The 14,630-nt window shown below is 52.6% G+C and overlaps 1 protein-coding gene, 1 long non-coding RNA gene and 1 other non-coding gene across 5 annotated transcripts; 2 read left to right on the top strand and 1 right to left on the bottom strand.

Annotated features, from left to right (window-relative positions):
- Positions 1-257: 257 nt before the first annotated feature.
- Positions 258-5,415, bottom strand: LOC133080040 (coiled-coil domain-containing protein 200-like). Of its 2 annotated transcripts, XM_061175888.1 has the most exons (4): positions 5,306-5,415; positions 4,962-5,049; positions 3,478-3,832; positions 258-2,114 (listed from the first exon to the last, which is right to left on the bottom strand). In XM_061175888.1, exons 2-4 carry the CDS (start codon positions 5,016-5,018, stop codon positions 1,975-1,977), a joined length of 552 nt encoding a protein of 183 aa, XP_061031871.1. In that variant the 5' UTR covers positions 5,019-5,049; positions 5,306-5,415; the 3' UTR covers positions 258-1,974. The 2 variants fall into 2 exon arrangements, with proteins under 2 accessions (XP_061031871.1, XP_061031870.1); XM_061175887.1 differs by lacking the exon at positions 5,306-5,415 and having other exon boundaries at positions 4,962-5,129.
- Positions 5,416-11,411: 5,996 nt separating this feature from the next.
- On the top strand, positions 11,412-14,512 carry LOC133080056 (uncharacterized). 2 transcript variants are annotated; one of them, XR_009698382.1, is made up of 4 exons: positions 11,412-11,628; positions 13,215-13,315; positions 13,620-13,754; positions 14,269-14,512. It is a non-coding gene; the product is annotated as an uncharacterized LOC133080056 (long non-coding RNA). The 2 variants fall into 2 exon arrangements; XR_009698381.1 differs by lacking the exon at positions 14,269-14,512 and having other exon boundaries at positions 13,620-13,952.
- Positions 11,812-12,002, top strand: LOC133081013 (U2 spliceosomal RNA). The gene has a single exon (XR_009698688.1). It is a non-coding gene; the product is annotated as a U2 spliceosomal RNA (small nuclear RNA).
- Positions 14,513-14,630: the final 118 nt, after the last annotated feature.

Raw genomic sequence — 14,630 nt, 5'->3', positions numbered from 1 at the left:
ACCCCCCCCCCCCACCCACCCACCCATCCATCTGACAGCAAGATTGGCCAAGGCCCTTTGGCTCTGCAGCCTTCCTGGTTAAAGACTGCCTGGGTCCCCGGGAAGTCAGAGCTGTTCTGCAGCTAAAGCTTCTCCTCTCCAGAAAGCAGTTTTATTATTCTCTTCATAGCAGGAAGCAAAGTAGGAGGGGAGGGGAAGGAAGGGAGGCACCGGGCACCCCCTGGGCCTGCACAGGAAAAACAGAGACAAAGCCAGAGTCATTTTAAAAGGTTTTTATCGAAGGAGGCCACAAGCCTGAGCCCATGTGAGTGGACACAGGCAGGTCAAACGGTGGGTGCAGCTGCTCTCCCGCTGGAAACCTGCAGAGGTGAAGCCGAACTGCTGGGTTCCGCTGCACCCCCAGCCCAGCCCAGGGCACCCTCTGCTCCCAGAGGCCTGTGCTCTCCTTCGGGCACTGACAGTCTGGAGCTGCGTATCAGTCGGGACTGGTCTAGGCCGTCCCCTCTTTGCTGTCACTCAGACGAGACGCGAAGCCCCAGGCCACCCCCGGGTTCTTTAGGCGAGCAGGAATTGTGTTTGCTCACTAAAGGCGGTTACGGTTCCCATCACTCAGACAGGCAGAGAGGTGAGCTTGAGTAGCAGGGAAAGCTGAGTTTGCAGTAGGAAGGACGGAGAAGGGGACGTGGGGCCAGAACCGGGTGAGGAGCCGGCCGGGGGGGATGAGGGGAAGGAAGGCGTTCGTGCTGTCTGCGCGCTTTCACGCCTGGGTGACTGGCGTCGAGGTGGCGCTGGTAAGAGCACGGAAGTCCACGAGGGCCAGGCTGGAGCTCGCGCTGGGTGGAGTTCGCCAAATGTAATGGACTTATATTGGAGTCAATGAACTGTGCTTAACAATGTTTAAGAAAGGAAAATAAAAGGCTCCTGTGAGTGGGAAGGGAGCTGGTGGACGCTCCCCATCTCACAGCCTGTTTCTTAATATCCGAGTGGGCCTCAGGGTCTCTTCGCCGGTCCCTGAGCCCCTCGGGAACACGCCCTGCCTCCGTGCCTTCTGGGAGACCGCTCCCGGGGAGCTCGCCCTCTCCCTTTCCCTCGTTGTGTATCTCTGAGTCCCTCCCAACGTTCATGCTCCTGTTCTGTGCGCCCCCGCTCCTTCGCCTCCCCCAACTGCTCCTCTCAGGAAACGCTGCGCTGAGAGGCGCCTTCAGTCTCACCCAAAGGCGATGCTGCAGTGAAAGGACCCAGGCACCCCCCTGACCGGTCAAGAGTGGAAGAGGGAGCGGGGCTGGGGGACCCCAGGTGTCAGTTTCAGGAAGTGGTGAGGGGGATGCCTGGGGCCTCCAGAGCCTCTTGGTTGTCTCTGCTACATGGAAAGGCTGAGACCCAGGGAGGAAGAGGCCTGTGGATTTGCGGGGGCGAGTCCCCCTCTTCCCAAGGTCCGGTGTCCTGTGCCTGAGGCTACAGTCCTCCTTTCCTCTGAGTTCTTTCTCTCCATCCCTTCCAACCATCGTCCGTTCAACAGCGGAGTGCCCACAGTGGACCAGGCGTGACACTGGACTTGGGGGAGGCCCCTGCCTGCCACTTCTTCCTGATGCTGCCCCAGGTCCCAGGTCCGCTCTGGTGTGATGCAACCCCCGCTTCCCCAGATGCATCTCAATAAGCGTCGGCCAGGAGGACGGGCTGGTGGCTCCAGTGAGAGTCATAAACCTGAGCCCCCAGCAGGCCTATCGCTGCTAAATAAGGGCCAGTGGTGGAGCTGTAGACCTGGGGGGGGCCCAAGGCCAAGTTCTCCCATTGGCTTTGCCTGGAGAAGCATGGAATCGCCCTCCACTTTCTTCTCGCACCCTCTCCATCCTCTTGGTGGGTCTTCCTGCCCCCTCTCCCTCATCTCGGTCTCACGGAGCCCAGCCGGGGTCTTGATTCTTTCCGGGAAGAAATCACGTGTTATTCCCAGCTAGCCTCCCCTGCCAGAGTGGATCAGGAGGGGTTGGCTTTTGAAGTGGAGATGTTGCTGGGAGGTAAGAAGGTGGGGCTGCTCATCTGATGTTTGCTGATGGCCAGTGGGGTCTTGGGGGGGGTCTGTCTCTGAATCACCACTGCTGGATGTAATTCGTTGACTGAGAAGAGGGAGACACAGGAGGCAAAACGGGTTAGTTAGCAGCTCCTGGGCCTGCTGGTTTCAGAACATTGTCTTAGGCCCTCTGAAGCCAGAGTAATGGAGGTGAAATGTAGCAGCCCCGTCCTCCTCTTAAAGGGCCAGGATCAGGTTCTCCCATCCTGTGCACCTGAGTCAGGAAAAAAAAGCTTCTTTCCAAAGCTTATCCTGTTTTATGTAATTCTCAAGACTCTCAAAAAAGAGTCTCCCTGGGTTTGACGGTCCACAGTGAGCCAGGCTGTCAGCTAAGTGCTTTGGATGCTTTCCCTTTTAATTCAGTCGTCGTGACACCTCTATTGAGGAGGTGGTATTATCAGTCTCATTTTACGGGTGGGGCAGCTGAGGCTCAGAGATTTGAGTCGTGCTACCAGAGAGTGGTGATCGGAGACCACCTGACGGAGACCACCACCTCTGACTTCACGTCTTACCGTCCTCCCGCTCCAGCTGGCTCTACCCCCGATCAGCATTTCAAACGGCCCCTTGATTTTGCTTCTCTGGCACCTGTCCTATCTTTCCAACTAGATCGTCAGCTCCTTCACTTATACTGAGTGCTGAGCAACAGGGCCTACAGAGACATTTTTATGGGGGCGTGGAATGGAGGAACGGGCCATCCAGAAGTGACTGAATAACTTCAGTCCCCTCTCCCGATTCCTGCCAAGGAAGCCTTTCTAGACTCCACCTGCACTTACACGCAAGCACACTCAGACACGCAGCCAGACTCTAGCTGCCTTTCACACTCTGAGGCCGTCTCACCGTGAATCGTGGGTACTTGGTGTGTGTATCTGGGCTAGATTTCCTGAAACCTGATGATGAAACGGAGCACACGTTACTCATCTGGCAGTTCCTGAGGATGGCACATGCCACAGCTGGACTCTTTACCACGTGTCTGGGGGCAGGCCAAGGCCCCTAGCTGGGGCAAGGCAAAAAGTCCCAGCCCCCACTGAGAATTCTCCACTAGGAAGCCGACCGGTGCTTCCCTGTTCCAGACCCGCCCCCTCCCCCCCCCCCCCCCCCCGGCGCCCAGGGCTCAGGATATCCGTTGCTAAGCCTACACCTCCTATCCCACCCTCCTGGCCGCCCCGACCCCGTCTGTCACCCTCACCCTGGAGAAGGGACCGACAACTTCTGAGCCACCCTCTGCGGAAGTCAGCGGGTTTCTCTGCAGCTCTCGCTTGGTGCAAATCCGCTCAGAGAGTGACCCCCCCTCCCCAAGTAAAGGTGAAGGGTGCCAGGGAGGGTCAAAGGGTGGGGTGACAGATGTGGATTGTGGACTATAGCCAGGGGCTCTCTCCTCACTGTCTCCCGCTCCCGGGCATCTCACTTACCTGGACCTTGAGGGTTCATCACCCCTCCTTGGAATCTGTCCTTGTGGGGGCCTGGCCTTTGGCAATCCTGGAGAATGTACCGGGAGGTGCGCTGAGTAAGAGGGTCTTGGGCATTTTGTGGCTTTGGCTGAGGCGGCGGCGGCGGCCGCTCGGGTACCGGCGGAGGCGGAGGCGGAGGCGGAGGCGGAGGCGGAGGCGGAGGCGGAGGCGGAGGCGGAGGCGGAGGCGGAGGCGGAGGCTGCGCGGGTGGTGACTGTGATGGCGCCGGCGGTGGCTGCGACTCCTGCGGCGACTCCCGAGGTGGCTGGGGTTGTTTTTCAGATTGCCGTTCCTCTTCTTGGAGTTTCTTCAGTTCCTGTCAGGAAGCGCCCCGCAAGTGGCATCCTCCTCCCTCCCCACCCAGTCACCCCCCGCCCCCGCCAGAGACACTGAGGGGAGCAAGGCAAGGGAATCCAGAGGTGGAGGTGGCTGGAGGGTCTCTGTTCCCTGGAGTTGGAGGCTGAGGCTGGAGCCTGAGCTCTCTCCCCTCACCCACCCACACCCAAGGACCGTTTCTATAGCAACAGTGTCCCCCGGCACAGCCCCTGCCCGGGAAACAGCGGCCTCTGGCCGCCTACCTCCTAGCTTGGGAGCTGCGCGCGCACTGAAAACCGTTTGCAGTGCCAGAGGGTAAAGAATAATCTCTTGCCCATGCTTTGAAACAGCACTGTCCAATGGAAATATAACGAGGGCCATATATAATTTAAAATACGCTGTTAGCCACATAACAAAGTAAGAAGAAATAGGTGCAACTAAGTGTAATAATATATTTTATTCAACCCAATACAGCCCAAACGTAAAACCAATATGAAAATATTAATGAGATAGTTTATAGTCTTTGTTTTTGTATTAAGTCTTCAAAACCCAGAGGGCATTTTATACTCAACAGCACATCTTAATTTAGACACTACATTTTGATTTAAAATATTTGATCTATATTTAGAGTTCAGATAATTTACAGTCGAAAAAGTAGATTCACATATCCACGTTGTTCCGAGCATACTTAAAAATGTTCCAGTACGTAAAATGAAAATTTGTTTTAAAGAGTATATTTAAATAAATTAAATGTATGTAACATTTAAAATTCAGTTCCTCGGTCTCACTAGCCACGTCTCAAGGGCTATATAGCACACGGGCTGGTGGCCGCCCTGTTGGACAGCGCAGCTTTAAAACCTCCCGAGCCTGACCCCTCAATCCCCCATGAGGCCTCAGCCTAGTACAACAGCAAAGCTGAGTCACCCCAATACACACACACACACACACACACACACACACACACACACACACACACGGGCCATCCAAGACATCGAAGGACCTTGCTTTCCTCCAGCCCAAGCAAAACAACATTCACCAGGTAATAGACGGCTTCCTTGGGGTCCGTCTTCCCTCCCCGTCCCCTCCGTGTCCCCGGAAGGACCCTGGTGAACGGGGCCCCTCTCATGCACCTGCTCTTGCTGCTGCTGCTGCCGGGCCATCAGCCACCTCCTCCGGTCCAAAGCCATCTGCCGGCGACGGGCCTCCCAGTGGTACGCACTGCCCATGGTGGTGGCGGTGACAGAAGGCCCCAGGCAGGGGCTGGGGGCAGGCAGAGCCCAGGAGGCTGCCACTGCCCCCGCCACTTCCGTCTCCTCCCACCTCAACCCCCTGGCCTGTGACCAGAACCACCTCACAATGAGGCCGCTACCGGGGCAACTGGGCAGCCCCCACCCCCCCCCCACCCCACCCCCGCCTGCCTTGGGAAGGAGGGCGGTGTTCTTCCCAAGCCTCCTAGAGAGCATCTGTAAAGTACCTTTCTCTCCAGGGCCCTGGGCAGGTAGAAGACACCTTTCCACCTTAGCCTTGAGTTTCAGTGGACCCCGGGGACAATTCCCAAGTGGTCTGGCTTTTCTCTCTGGTTTCTTTCTCCTGCCCTTCCCAGGATTCCAGCCTCCTCATCTGGCCCTCTGCTGACCCCTCCCTTCCCTCCTCCCTCAGTCCTCCGTCTCCCCCGCTGTGCTGACTCAAGGACATACAGGGACTTCCCTGGTGGTCCAGTGGTTAGGACTCCGCGCTTCCGCTGCAGGGGGCACAGGTTCGATCCCCGGTTGGGGAACTAAGAGCCCGCATGCCGCGTGGTGCGGCCACGAAAGAAAAAAAGAAAAAGAAAATACGAGATCCAGCCAGCTCTCACGGGGGTCTGAGCTCTGTGAAGGCAAAGTGGCTTATTAGAAAGTACCCTGGTTCTGGGGATTTAATATGCTGGGCTCAAGCCTACCCTCTCTCTCTTCCTCTGACCCTGGACTCAGCTTACCTCTCTGGGCCTCAAGTTTCCTTGCCTGGAAAACCAGAAGGGTAGCCCTTGTTACCTTCCTCACGGGGGGGTTCACACAGGACCACATGGGTCAATGGATGAGAAGTATGTGAAATGAAATATAAAATTGCTCAGCTACAGGTTGGTATTATTTATTATCCTACCTGATTTGCATCCTGTTGGGGAGGAAAAATTCGTCCTCTAGCCTTCTAGGTTCTTTGGCTGGTCTAATGACCAAATTGACATCAGACAGACTAATAGGAGAAAAACAAGTATAATTACATATGTTCAGGGATCCCATAAGGATATGAGACCCAAGGGCAGCGGAGGCTTATATGCCATCCTGAGCTAAGGAATGCGATAAGGGCCTAGGGCTTCAAAGCAGAGAAGGGTGAGTCACCGGACAAAAAGAAGGGCAGACGTTTGGTAACGGGATGTTTGCCCTGCTATGCAGACGGGTCTCTCAGATAAAAGTTGTCTCTGATAATAACTCTCTCTGAGCCAGGCCCCCTATCTAAATTCTTTTAGGCAGTTGAGGGGGCGGTAAAAAGCCCTTCCTGTGTCTTTGGGGCCTCCATTGCCTTCAACTCAAATAACCCCAGGCCAAAGTGGCACATTCTGGGGAGACTCATTTTGAACTCCTTGGGTGTCCAGGAGGTGGAGTGGCCAGGGGAGGGGGTCGTTTCATGAAGCCCAGGAGGGCTTCTGGGGGCAGGGACTGGGTAGACTGTTGGTCTTTCCCCAAAGATATAAATTTTTCTAGAAACAGCAGAGGCTGAGTCCAACTGGAAGCGAGGGAGGGGTGTAGGTGAAGAAGGGGCTTCGACCCAGCCTCAGCCTCAAACACTGTTGATGGTGGAGGGAGGGTGCAGGGTGCAGCCCTTGAACCTGAAAACAGGTTCAAACAGAGAGTTTGAACCTCAAACAGAGAGTCTGTCAATTCAGGCAGCCGGTCTAGTGGAGTCGTCTAAGGGCTCTGGAGTCAAACAGACTCAGGTTCAATCCTGCCTGTGTCACCGACTACCTGGGGGAACTTGGGCAGGTCACTCAGCGTCTCTGAGCCTTTCCTCTGAAGGTTGTTGGAAGACACTACAGGATGCTTGGGAAGTGCCCGCCGTCACAGTGGGCATCTGGCTATGGCCAGCTGCTAGGGGTGCCCCAGCTCTGCTGAGGGGCCAGTGGGACCTGAGCCTTGCTAGATCTCTTTCTTCCTTTTTCAAAGAGCTGCTACTCCCTTCTCGTCGTCCTGGCACCCAGGGATGTCATTTGCAACAACAGATACACAAGGGTCTCCAGAGACAAAAAATGAAATGGAGGCTTGTCACTGGACATTTATTTTCACAGCACATTTATCTTCCTATAAACGAATTCTGCAAACATTTAGGTGGAAAGTACCCATTTTAAGAGAACGAGAAAGGGAAAGGCACTTGACCGCCTCAGTCATTAAATGGGCAAAAGAGGAAGTGGGTTCCTGTTGGTATCTCTCCCTCCCTCGATTTCCCTCTTACTGTCCTCCTACCTTAGAAAGAACAGGGCTCAGCTGTGGAGACCCTCAGGGTGGGGGAGGTGGGCTGGGCTGAATCTGGGGAACTGTTTCCAACCCTCTGAGCCAGTCCTCCTGCGCGAGAGGAGGGATTTTTCAGGGCAAATCTGCCAAGACTGCGCCCTCCCAATTCTCATCTCCCTTTCTGAGCCCCTCTCATGCCTTCCCTGTGCACGCTGCCTCTCCCAACCCCACCTCTGACCTCAGAACTCCTTCCAGCTCTAGATTCTACTCCGTAGCCCACTCCACCCCTGTCAATTTGGATTTTAACTCATATCAGCCCTCAGGGAACTTCCCGTGCTGTTAACTGATTGTAGCACCTTGCACATTGCATTTTTAATAGAGCTTGTTATTATACAAGACCCAGGATCTTTTGTTGTGGAAAGAACGGCGAGTAGAGTTAGAAGCGTGGGCCGGGTAAATCTTATGAAATACCGGCTGCATTATTTATCAGGCGTGCGAATGTGATCTAGCGGCTCTACCGCTCTGATCGGTTTCCTCCCCTGCAGGGTAGGGGTAATAACACCTCCATCCTAGAGGTGTTGTGATGATGGAAGGAAATAATCCATGTCACACGTCGGGTTCAATAAACAGAGGCTTTTATTATTATAGTAGTTCACGAATTTAAGATGCCATCTTTTGTGAGAGGTACCGTTATTTTACCTAGCCCTAAGAAAGACAGGACGAAAGAAGCCAAGAAAGACGTGCTGCGATGTAAACAGCGACAGTGCTTTCTCCGGGCATCGAATGTAAGACGCATCCTGGTTTCTGAGATGTAAAGATGCGGAAAAGATGGGCATCTTGGAATGGACAAAATCAGGCATCACTATGGAGTGTGACGCCTTCTGTTGGGGGCTGTTGAAAGACCAAAAAGAAAATGTGGGGATTTGCTGGCCTCCGTAATGGCAGGCAAGTTTTGAAAAGCCCAGGTCTTGGTCGAGTCTAACTGAGTTTGATGGATCCAGTCTAGCTGGACAGGAAACTTGCTCTCCAGCACACAGACTCTTCTGTTGTAGCGCCAGGACCCCGGGCACGTTCGGGGTGGGGGCGGGGGGGGGTGAGGAGCAGACGGTCTGCTGGTCCACGCACACCCCTGATCACGTTGCTGGGGAAAACAATCTCCCTTTCCGACTGCAAAGTCAGACAGACTGATCCAGTTCTGTTCCTAGTCATAAAAGCGAAAGCTTTTGTTTTGTGGCTGGGAAAAAGGAGAAGGCGGGAGAAAGGAGAATTGAGGGCGAGAGGGCGGGGTCAGAGAGAAGGGAGAGGAGGTCAGAGAAAACAAAATGGTGTCTCCCTCCCTGTCTCTTCAACTAGGGAAAGCTGACAAGTGATGAAAAGAATCTGAGGGAGCTGTCCAAGAGGTCAGGGTAAAACTTGAGGTGAAGGCAGGGCGGCTGCAGGGCCAGGAAAAACAGATACAGTGAGGCCTGGACTTGAAGAGGCTGTCCTCCCCAGCCGGCAGGGCACCCAGCAGACCTCTGATGCCCAGGGATGGAACACTTAGAAGCACTTGGAGTTGGCAGCCTTGGCGTGGGCAGACCTTATCTGAGTGTGCAAGGCTTCCCCGGCAGCAAAGAGCGGTGGACGTGGTTGAGTGGCAGCCAGAGGAGAGGAATGGAAGAACACGGCAGATGCCCCTTGCTGACCACGGGGACAAGGTCCTGTTCACCTGTGTGATCCCAGGACCCACACAGTGACAGGCACAGAGTTAAGGTGTGATACCAGAGAATCAGTTGAATCAAGACTCTTAAAAACAGGATATCAGAAGATTTTTTTAAAAAAAGAGAAGTCCAATATATATATATATATATATATATATATATATATATATATATATACACACACACACGCATACATATATATATGTATGTGTGTATATATATATATATATATATATATGTATATACACACACTTTTTAATATGATAAAGTTGGCATCTGAAACTGATGAGAAGATGGACTATTTCATATATGATATTGGGACAACTGGGTAGCCATCCAGACAAAATAAAGTCAGATCTATACCTGAACTCGAATACTAGGACAAATGTGAAGTAGGTTAGAGATGGAAACACAAAAAGATCAACAGTTCAAAAGACGGTGGGCAGGGGATAGGAACGTGCAGTTCACAGAAAATAATAATGGATCTCAAGCACATGAAAAGCTGTACAACCTTGCTCATAGAAAGAGATAACATTGGATATTATGCAAAAGTTAGATAACATGATGGTTGGGCAAGGCTGCGGGAAACAGGCACTGGTTGAGAAGGCTATCTGTGCTCTTCCAGTCCCTGTCTCTGGCTTACCATTTCCAACTCCCTGGCAACAATGATAACTGGGTCCATAGTGAGACTGTAGGACACTTGGACAAAGGCTCACCAGCCAGCCACGTCCTGGTGTTGCCTGAACTTTTATAGGCACTTTGGTCTGTACACATGGATGTGAGCTGGCTGAGGGGTACTGACTCACACTAACCAAACTCACAAGAAGCTGGTGCGTGAATTAGAATGCTAAGTCGTTAATTTACAAAGGGAGATACTCCTTTGCAATGACAGAACATGCGTGTCTGCAATCCAAGGTACCTCATTCTAAAGATCAAAATACCTAGGAAGCTAAATTGGTGAGCACAAGATGACCTGATAAAACATGGAAGCAAGCAGAAATGTAGTGAAACACAGGGAGGGTCGTAATAATTACCACAAGCCAGGAGGTCTGCTAATCTCTTTCTGTATGGACAAATCGCATTATTTAATATTTACACATTCATGTGTTCAACCAAAATATACTAAGTGTCTAGTATATGTCAGGCCCTATTCTAAACACTGAGGAGATAAATGTGGACAAAACGGACCAAGTTCCCTGCTCTGGAGCTTACATGCTATTAGGCTAGAAGGCAATAAACAAATAAATGTATAAGATGTCAGGTGATATGTGCTATGGAGTAAAATAAAACCAGGTGAATGAGGGAAGAGTAAGCACAGGACTATATGTTAATGTTCTCATTTTCTAGATGAAGAGGGTAAGCTACAGAGAAGTGACTTGCCTGCGATATTTTCCCGTATGTTTGGTACTTACAGGAATACCATATTCCGGGCATGTCTCGTAATTCTTAAGATTATGTCTAATAATTTCTCATCTCCTTATCTCCAATTTACAGATAATGTGGCTACATCGAAGACAGACGGTTAAGCGGGGAGGCCAAGTCACGCACCAGGTCACATGATCATTAACAGGTAGAGAGGGATTAGAGACTAGGTGTTCCAAGTGTCTGCTCTTAACCGCTGCACCAGACAGCTTGTTCCTGTCTCTCTTCAGACAGACCTGTGTGTCAGGCTCAGCAACACTTACTCTCATAGTGGGCGGGACACACAAGAACAGCTTCTCTTTCTTTTGGTGCCCTCTTCTAGGTCCCGTGCTCTTCATGGATGGATCCGACCTCTTCCGCTAACTAGCTGTGTAGTCGTGGGCAAAGTTGCTCACCCTCTCTGTGTCAACCGCTCCATCTGTAGGTAAACTTTGAAAGTCTGATATAAGGAAAGCACTTAGCGCAAAGCCCGGCCCAAACAATAGATGTTGCCTATTGTGTTGTTACAGGCAATACAGTTGCTCAGTTGTTTCAGTGTCACAGCCATGACGCCTTCACTGGGACCTCGTTGGACACTAGGGCCCACATTCTAGACTACCAAACCAAGGTCGCCTCATTAGCTCCCTTTATACTCCCTCAGCCCCACACGGTAGGCACTAAGGTTTCCACTTCTCAGCTGGGGAATTAAGGCTCTGGAGGTGAAGGAGTTTGCCCTAGTGGCCTGCAGCGGGGGCAGGGCGGGGGTCCTGACAACCAGGGCAGCAGTGCTCGCAGGGCGCGATCTCGGGTCCCAAGTTCTCTCTGCAGCCCCTGCCAGGCGACACCGGACAGGCACTCCCGGACTCCCAGCCTTCGACTGGGTCTTCGGCCTGGACAGAGCCAGCCCGTGGGACCCTATTGTCTTCACAGTGAAGACCAGATGACGTTTTTCGTACTCGGACCAGTCTGCTGCAAATCAATTCCACAGACGCCCTCCTCTACTCTCCCAACCCCAATTCCCCTGAATTCTGTCTTTACGCGAGAGCTGGTGCCAAAGAAGAGGTCCGCCCCAGCCCAGCCTCCGCTCATGCGCGCAGAGGCGGTGCCGAGGACGGGGCAGATCAACCCGCGCGGCTACACCTACCCGCGCGGAAAGGGCGGGGCATGCAAATTGAAAATGGCGCTTCAGCCCGAGGACGACGAAGCTACCGCAGGTACAGAATTCCTCTTCCACGATGTAGAGAATAAAAACTCTTCACGAGAGTGTGGTGTGGTGCCACCCACAGTACTGTCACTGAAGCAAAGGAAGTGAGACCTCGAGTGAGCAGTGACAGGGGTCACACTGAGTCGAATATGGATGAGAGGAGGACGGTGACAGCGATGGCAGGTGGCTGGGTATCGCTTCTCGGCCTTTTGGCTAAGATCAAGTGTAGTATCTGTTCTTATCAGTTTAATATCTGATACGTTCTCTACCCGAGAACAACATATTAAACGGATTTTTGGAGCTAGGAGTTGGAGTGGGAGCTTGCTCCGTCCACTCCACGCATCGACCTGGTATTGCAGTGTTTCCAGGACTGGTGCACCCCTCTGGGGAGAAATATCTCAAGTTCAAGAAAAGAGAGACCCGTGTTTCATTTTTTTGGGTTGTTATTCCGTTGTTTAGTGGAGTTTTTCACGTTTGGGGAGTGGAAGTGTTCGGATTTGTGCTCTCTTTGTTTCGTCGGTAGTGTTCTCGCAGTTTCCTGTGTTGGTTTCTTTCTTGTAGGTCGAAGTGTATAGGTTTATGGGTGTTAGTGGTCTTTTTCAGAAAGCAGTAAGACTAGTAGGAGGCAGAGAGAAAGCAGTAGTATGGGGAACTTTTCACGATTTCTCACTGGGCAGCGTTGGGCGCGGCGGTTTTCTTGTTTAGGAAGAAAGCCCAATGAGCGGAAGCTGACTGCCCCGTGCGTTAGTCTCTGTGTGGTTTGGCTTTGGCTCTTTTTTCACTCACCACAGTGCAAGAGAAAGGTGGTCTGCGCCCGGAAAAAACCCGTGCACAGCCATGCAGACGCAACGTCAACCGTAAATGAAACCGAGTGCCGGGATCTCTTTCCGGAGTTTGTGGTTCAGTGGGTCTCGAGCTCTGAGGCCCACGAATGTGTTTTTCTAACACGTTCTCAGGGGCTGAGGATGCTGCTGGTCGGGGGACCACCTTTACCGACATCACTGACTGACGTGGGAGAGGAGTTGCAGGCCTGGCCTTAGCGTAGACCCCCGTAAGGCCGTGGGCAGGCTACTCTCGCCTCTTGTCAGCTTCAACCTCTTCTTCTGTAAAATGGGACGGAGATACTTATCTCACAGTGTTATCATGAGAAGTAACATGAAATGTGTGAAGTGCTCAGCCAAGGGACTGGCACACACACAGTTCTCTATGCCTCATAGCTGTTAGTGTGGCCCAGGAAGCCAGTGTAATCTTCCCCAGAAAGCATACAGAGTAATATGTACACATTGACCACCCAGTGCCATTTCTTTTCCAGTGTGTGTGACTTACAAAATCAGTGCTTCTCAATCTTTAATGTGCACAGGGCTCCCCTGTGGCCCTTACTGGAATGCAGATTCTGGTTCAGAAGGGGTCACGGACTGAAATTGTGCCCCCAAAGTTCGTGTCTTGAAGCCCTAGTGGGAGGGGAGGCCTCTGGGGCCAATGAGGTTAGGAAGAGGTTAGGAAGAGGTCAGGAGGGGTGGGGCCCTCTTGTTGGGATTAGCTCCCCCATGAGAGGGGGCACCAGAGCGCTTGTTCTTTCTCTCTCTAACACATGAGGAGAGGGAGGGAAGTCCGCCATCTGCAAGCCAAGAGAGGGATCTCCCCGGAACCCTGCCACGCTGGCACCCTGATCGGGGACTTCCAGTCTCTCCAGAACGGTGAGAAAATACATTTCAGTTCTTTAAGCCACGAGCCGGCGGCATTTTGTTTTGGCAGCCCTGGCAGCCCCATCAAACTAAGACCGGAGGTCTGACTTGGTGCCTGCATCCTGCGTTTCTCACCAGCTCCTGGGCGATGCGGATGCTGCTGGTCACAGACCGCACTTTGAGCAGCAAGGGCCTAGAACCGATTACTAGAAAGTGACCCTAAAGGCTGTATATTCTCCCTGACGATGAGTACTTTCAATGTTCTCCTGTAAATCTACAACAGAGATCTGTTATTATAACCCCAAACTCTTAACAGCTCTGGCTTGTCAGAGGCACTCAGCAAATCATTGCCAGAGAGAAGAATGGATGAGCCAAGGGTTGTGCCTGACAGTTGGCTGCCTGGCCTCGGGGGAAGACCTCTGCCCTTGGAAGACCTTTGGAAGCATCGTGGGTGAGTCAGGCAGCCTCTCTCCCCTCTGAGACTTGGGGGTGATAACACTTCCTCAGGGTACTGTAAAGGTAAAATGAGATTGTGACCAGGAATGTGCCATAAGCAGTGCCTGGCTCACACACAGAGGCACTAACAAACCGTCGGTGAGCAGATCTGAGCCCCACGAACGGTTTCTTGGCCTCTGGACTGGAACTCCTTGGTGCAACGCTCATGTTGGCCTCCTGACCTGGAAGCTGACCAGACTGTCCCGGTCAGGGCAGCCAGCGGGCCCGGGCGGGAGGATAAGAATTGGGGGGGGGGGGAGATGAGGGAATTTATTTAGAGCCACTTTTTATTTTCTGTGACATGGAAAATACTTCTGTGCCTGGCCTTCACCCATTTTTTCCCTATTGAATGGTTGTTCTTTTATAATAACTTCTAGGAGCTCGTTATGTGTTAGAAAGATAAGTACTTTTTCTGTGATTGGGGTTGCAAATATTTATTCTCACTTGTTTTGTCATAAATCACCTGTAAGTGATGTGACACCCCGGGGCAGGTGCTGGGAGTAGACAGAGGCAGGCCAGAAGCCGTTCCTGCCCTCAGGGCGCCTCCAACCCAGGATGGGGGCTAAGACACCGGCCCAGATGGCCAGAACACCAAGCAGGACAAGGAGGAGGCCAGTGAGAGATGAACAGATGGTTGGGGTGTTTGGACCACAGCCACCCCTTCTCAGGGAAGCCAAATGAGTTGAGCAGAAGGTGGTCTGATGCACACAGATCTGAACAGGGCTCATGGGATTGGCGGGGGGGGGGGGGGCCTGAAGAGCCTTGTCAAGCACATCACACATTGTCTCATTTGACCTTCATCCATTCGTGCAACAAATATTCACCGAGTGCC

This window comes from Eubalaena glacialis, chromosome 19, assembly GCF_028564815.1.
Source record: "Eubalaena glacialis isolate mEubGla1 chromosome 19, mEubGla1.1.hap2.+ XY, whole genome shotgun sequence".
In the NCBI taxonomy this organism is placed as follows: domain Eukaryota; kingdom Metazoa; phylum Chordata; class Mammalia; order Artiodactyla; family Balaenidae; genus Eubalaena; species Eubalaena glacialis.
Note: the sequence above shows the minus strand (reverse complement) of the source record. Positions and strands in the feature narration are given on the sequence as shown.

What these genes read in the sequence shown, in the direction of transcription:
- LOC133080040 (XM_061175887.1), bottom strand. Translation starts at nt 5,057, where the DNA reads ATGGGCAGTGCGTACCACTGGGAGGCCCGTCGCCGGCAGATGGCTTTG. An exon ending in AGCAGCAGCAGCAAGAGCAG is followed by an intron (nt 3,833 to 4,961) that starts GTGCATGAGAGG and finishes GCTTCCTGACAG; the next exon opens with GAACTGAAGAAACTCCAAGA. An exon ending in GATGAACCCTCAAGGTCCAG is followed by an intron (nt 2,115 to 3,477) that starts GTAAGTGAGATG and finishes CCCTCTTCTCAG; the next exon opens with TCAACGAATTACATCCAGCA.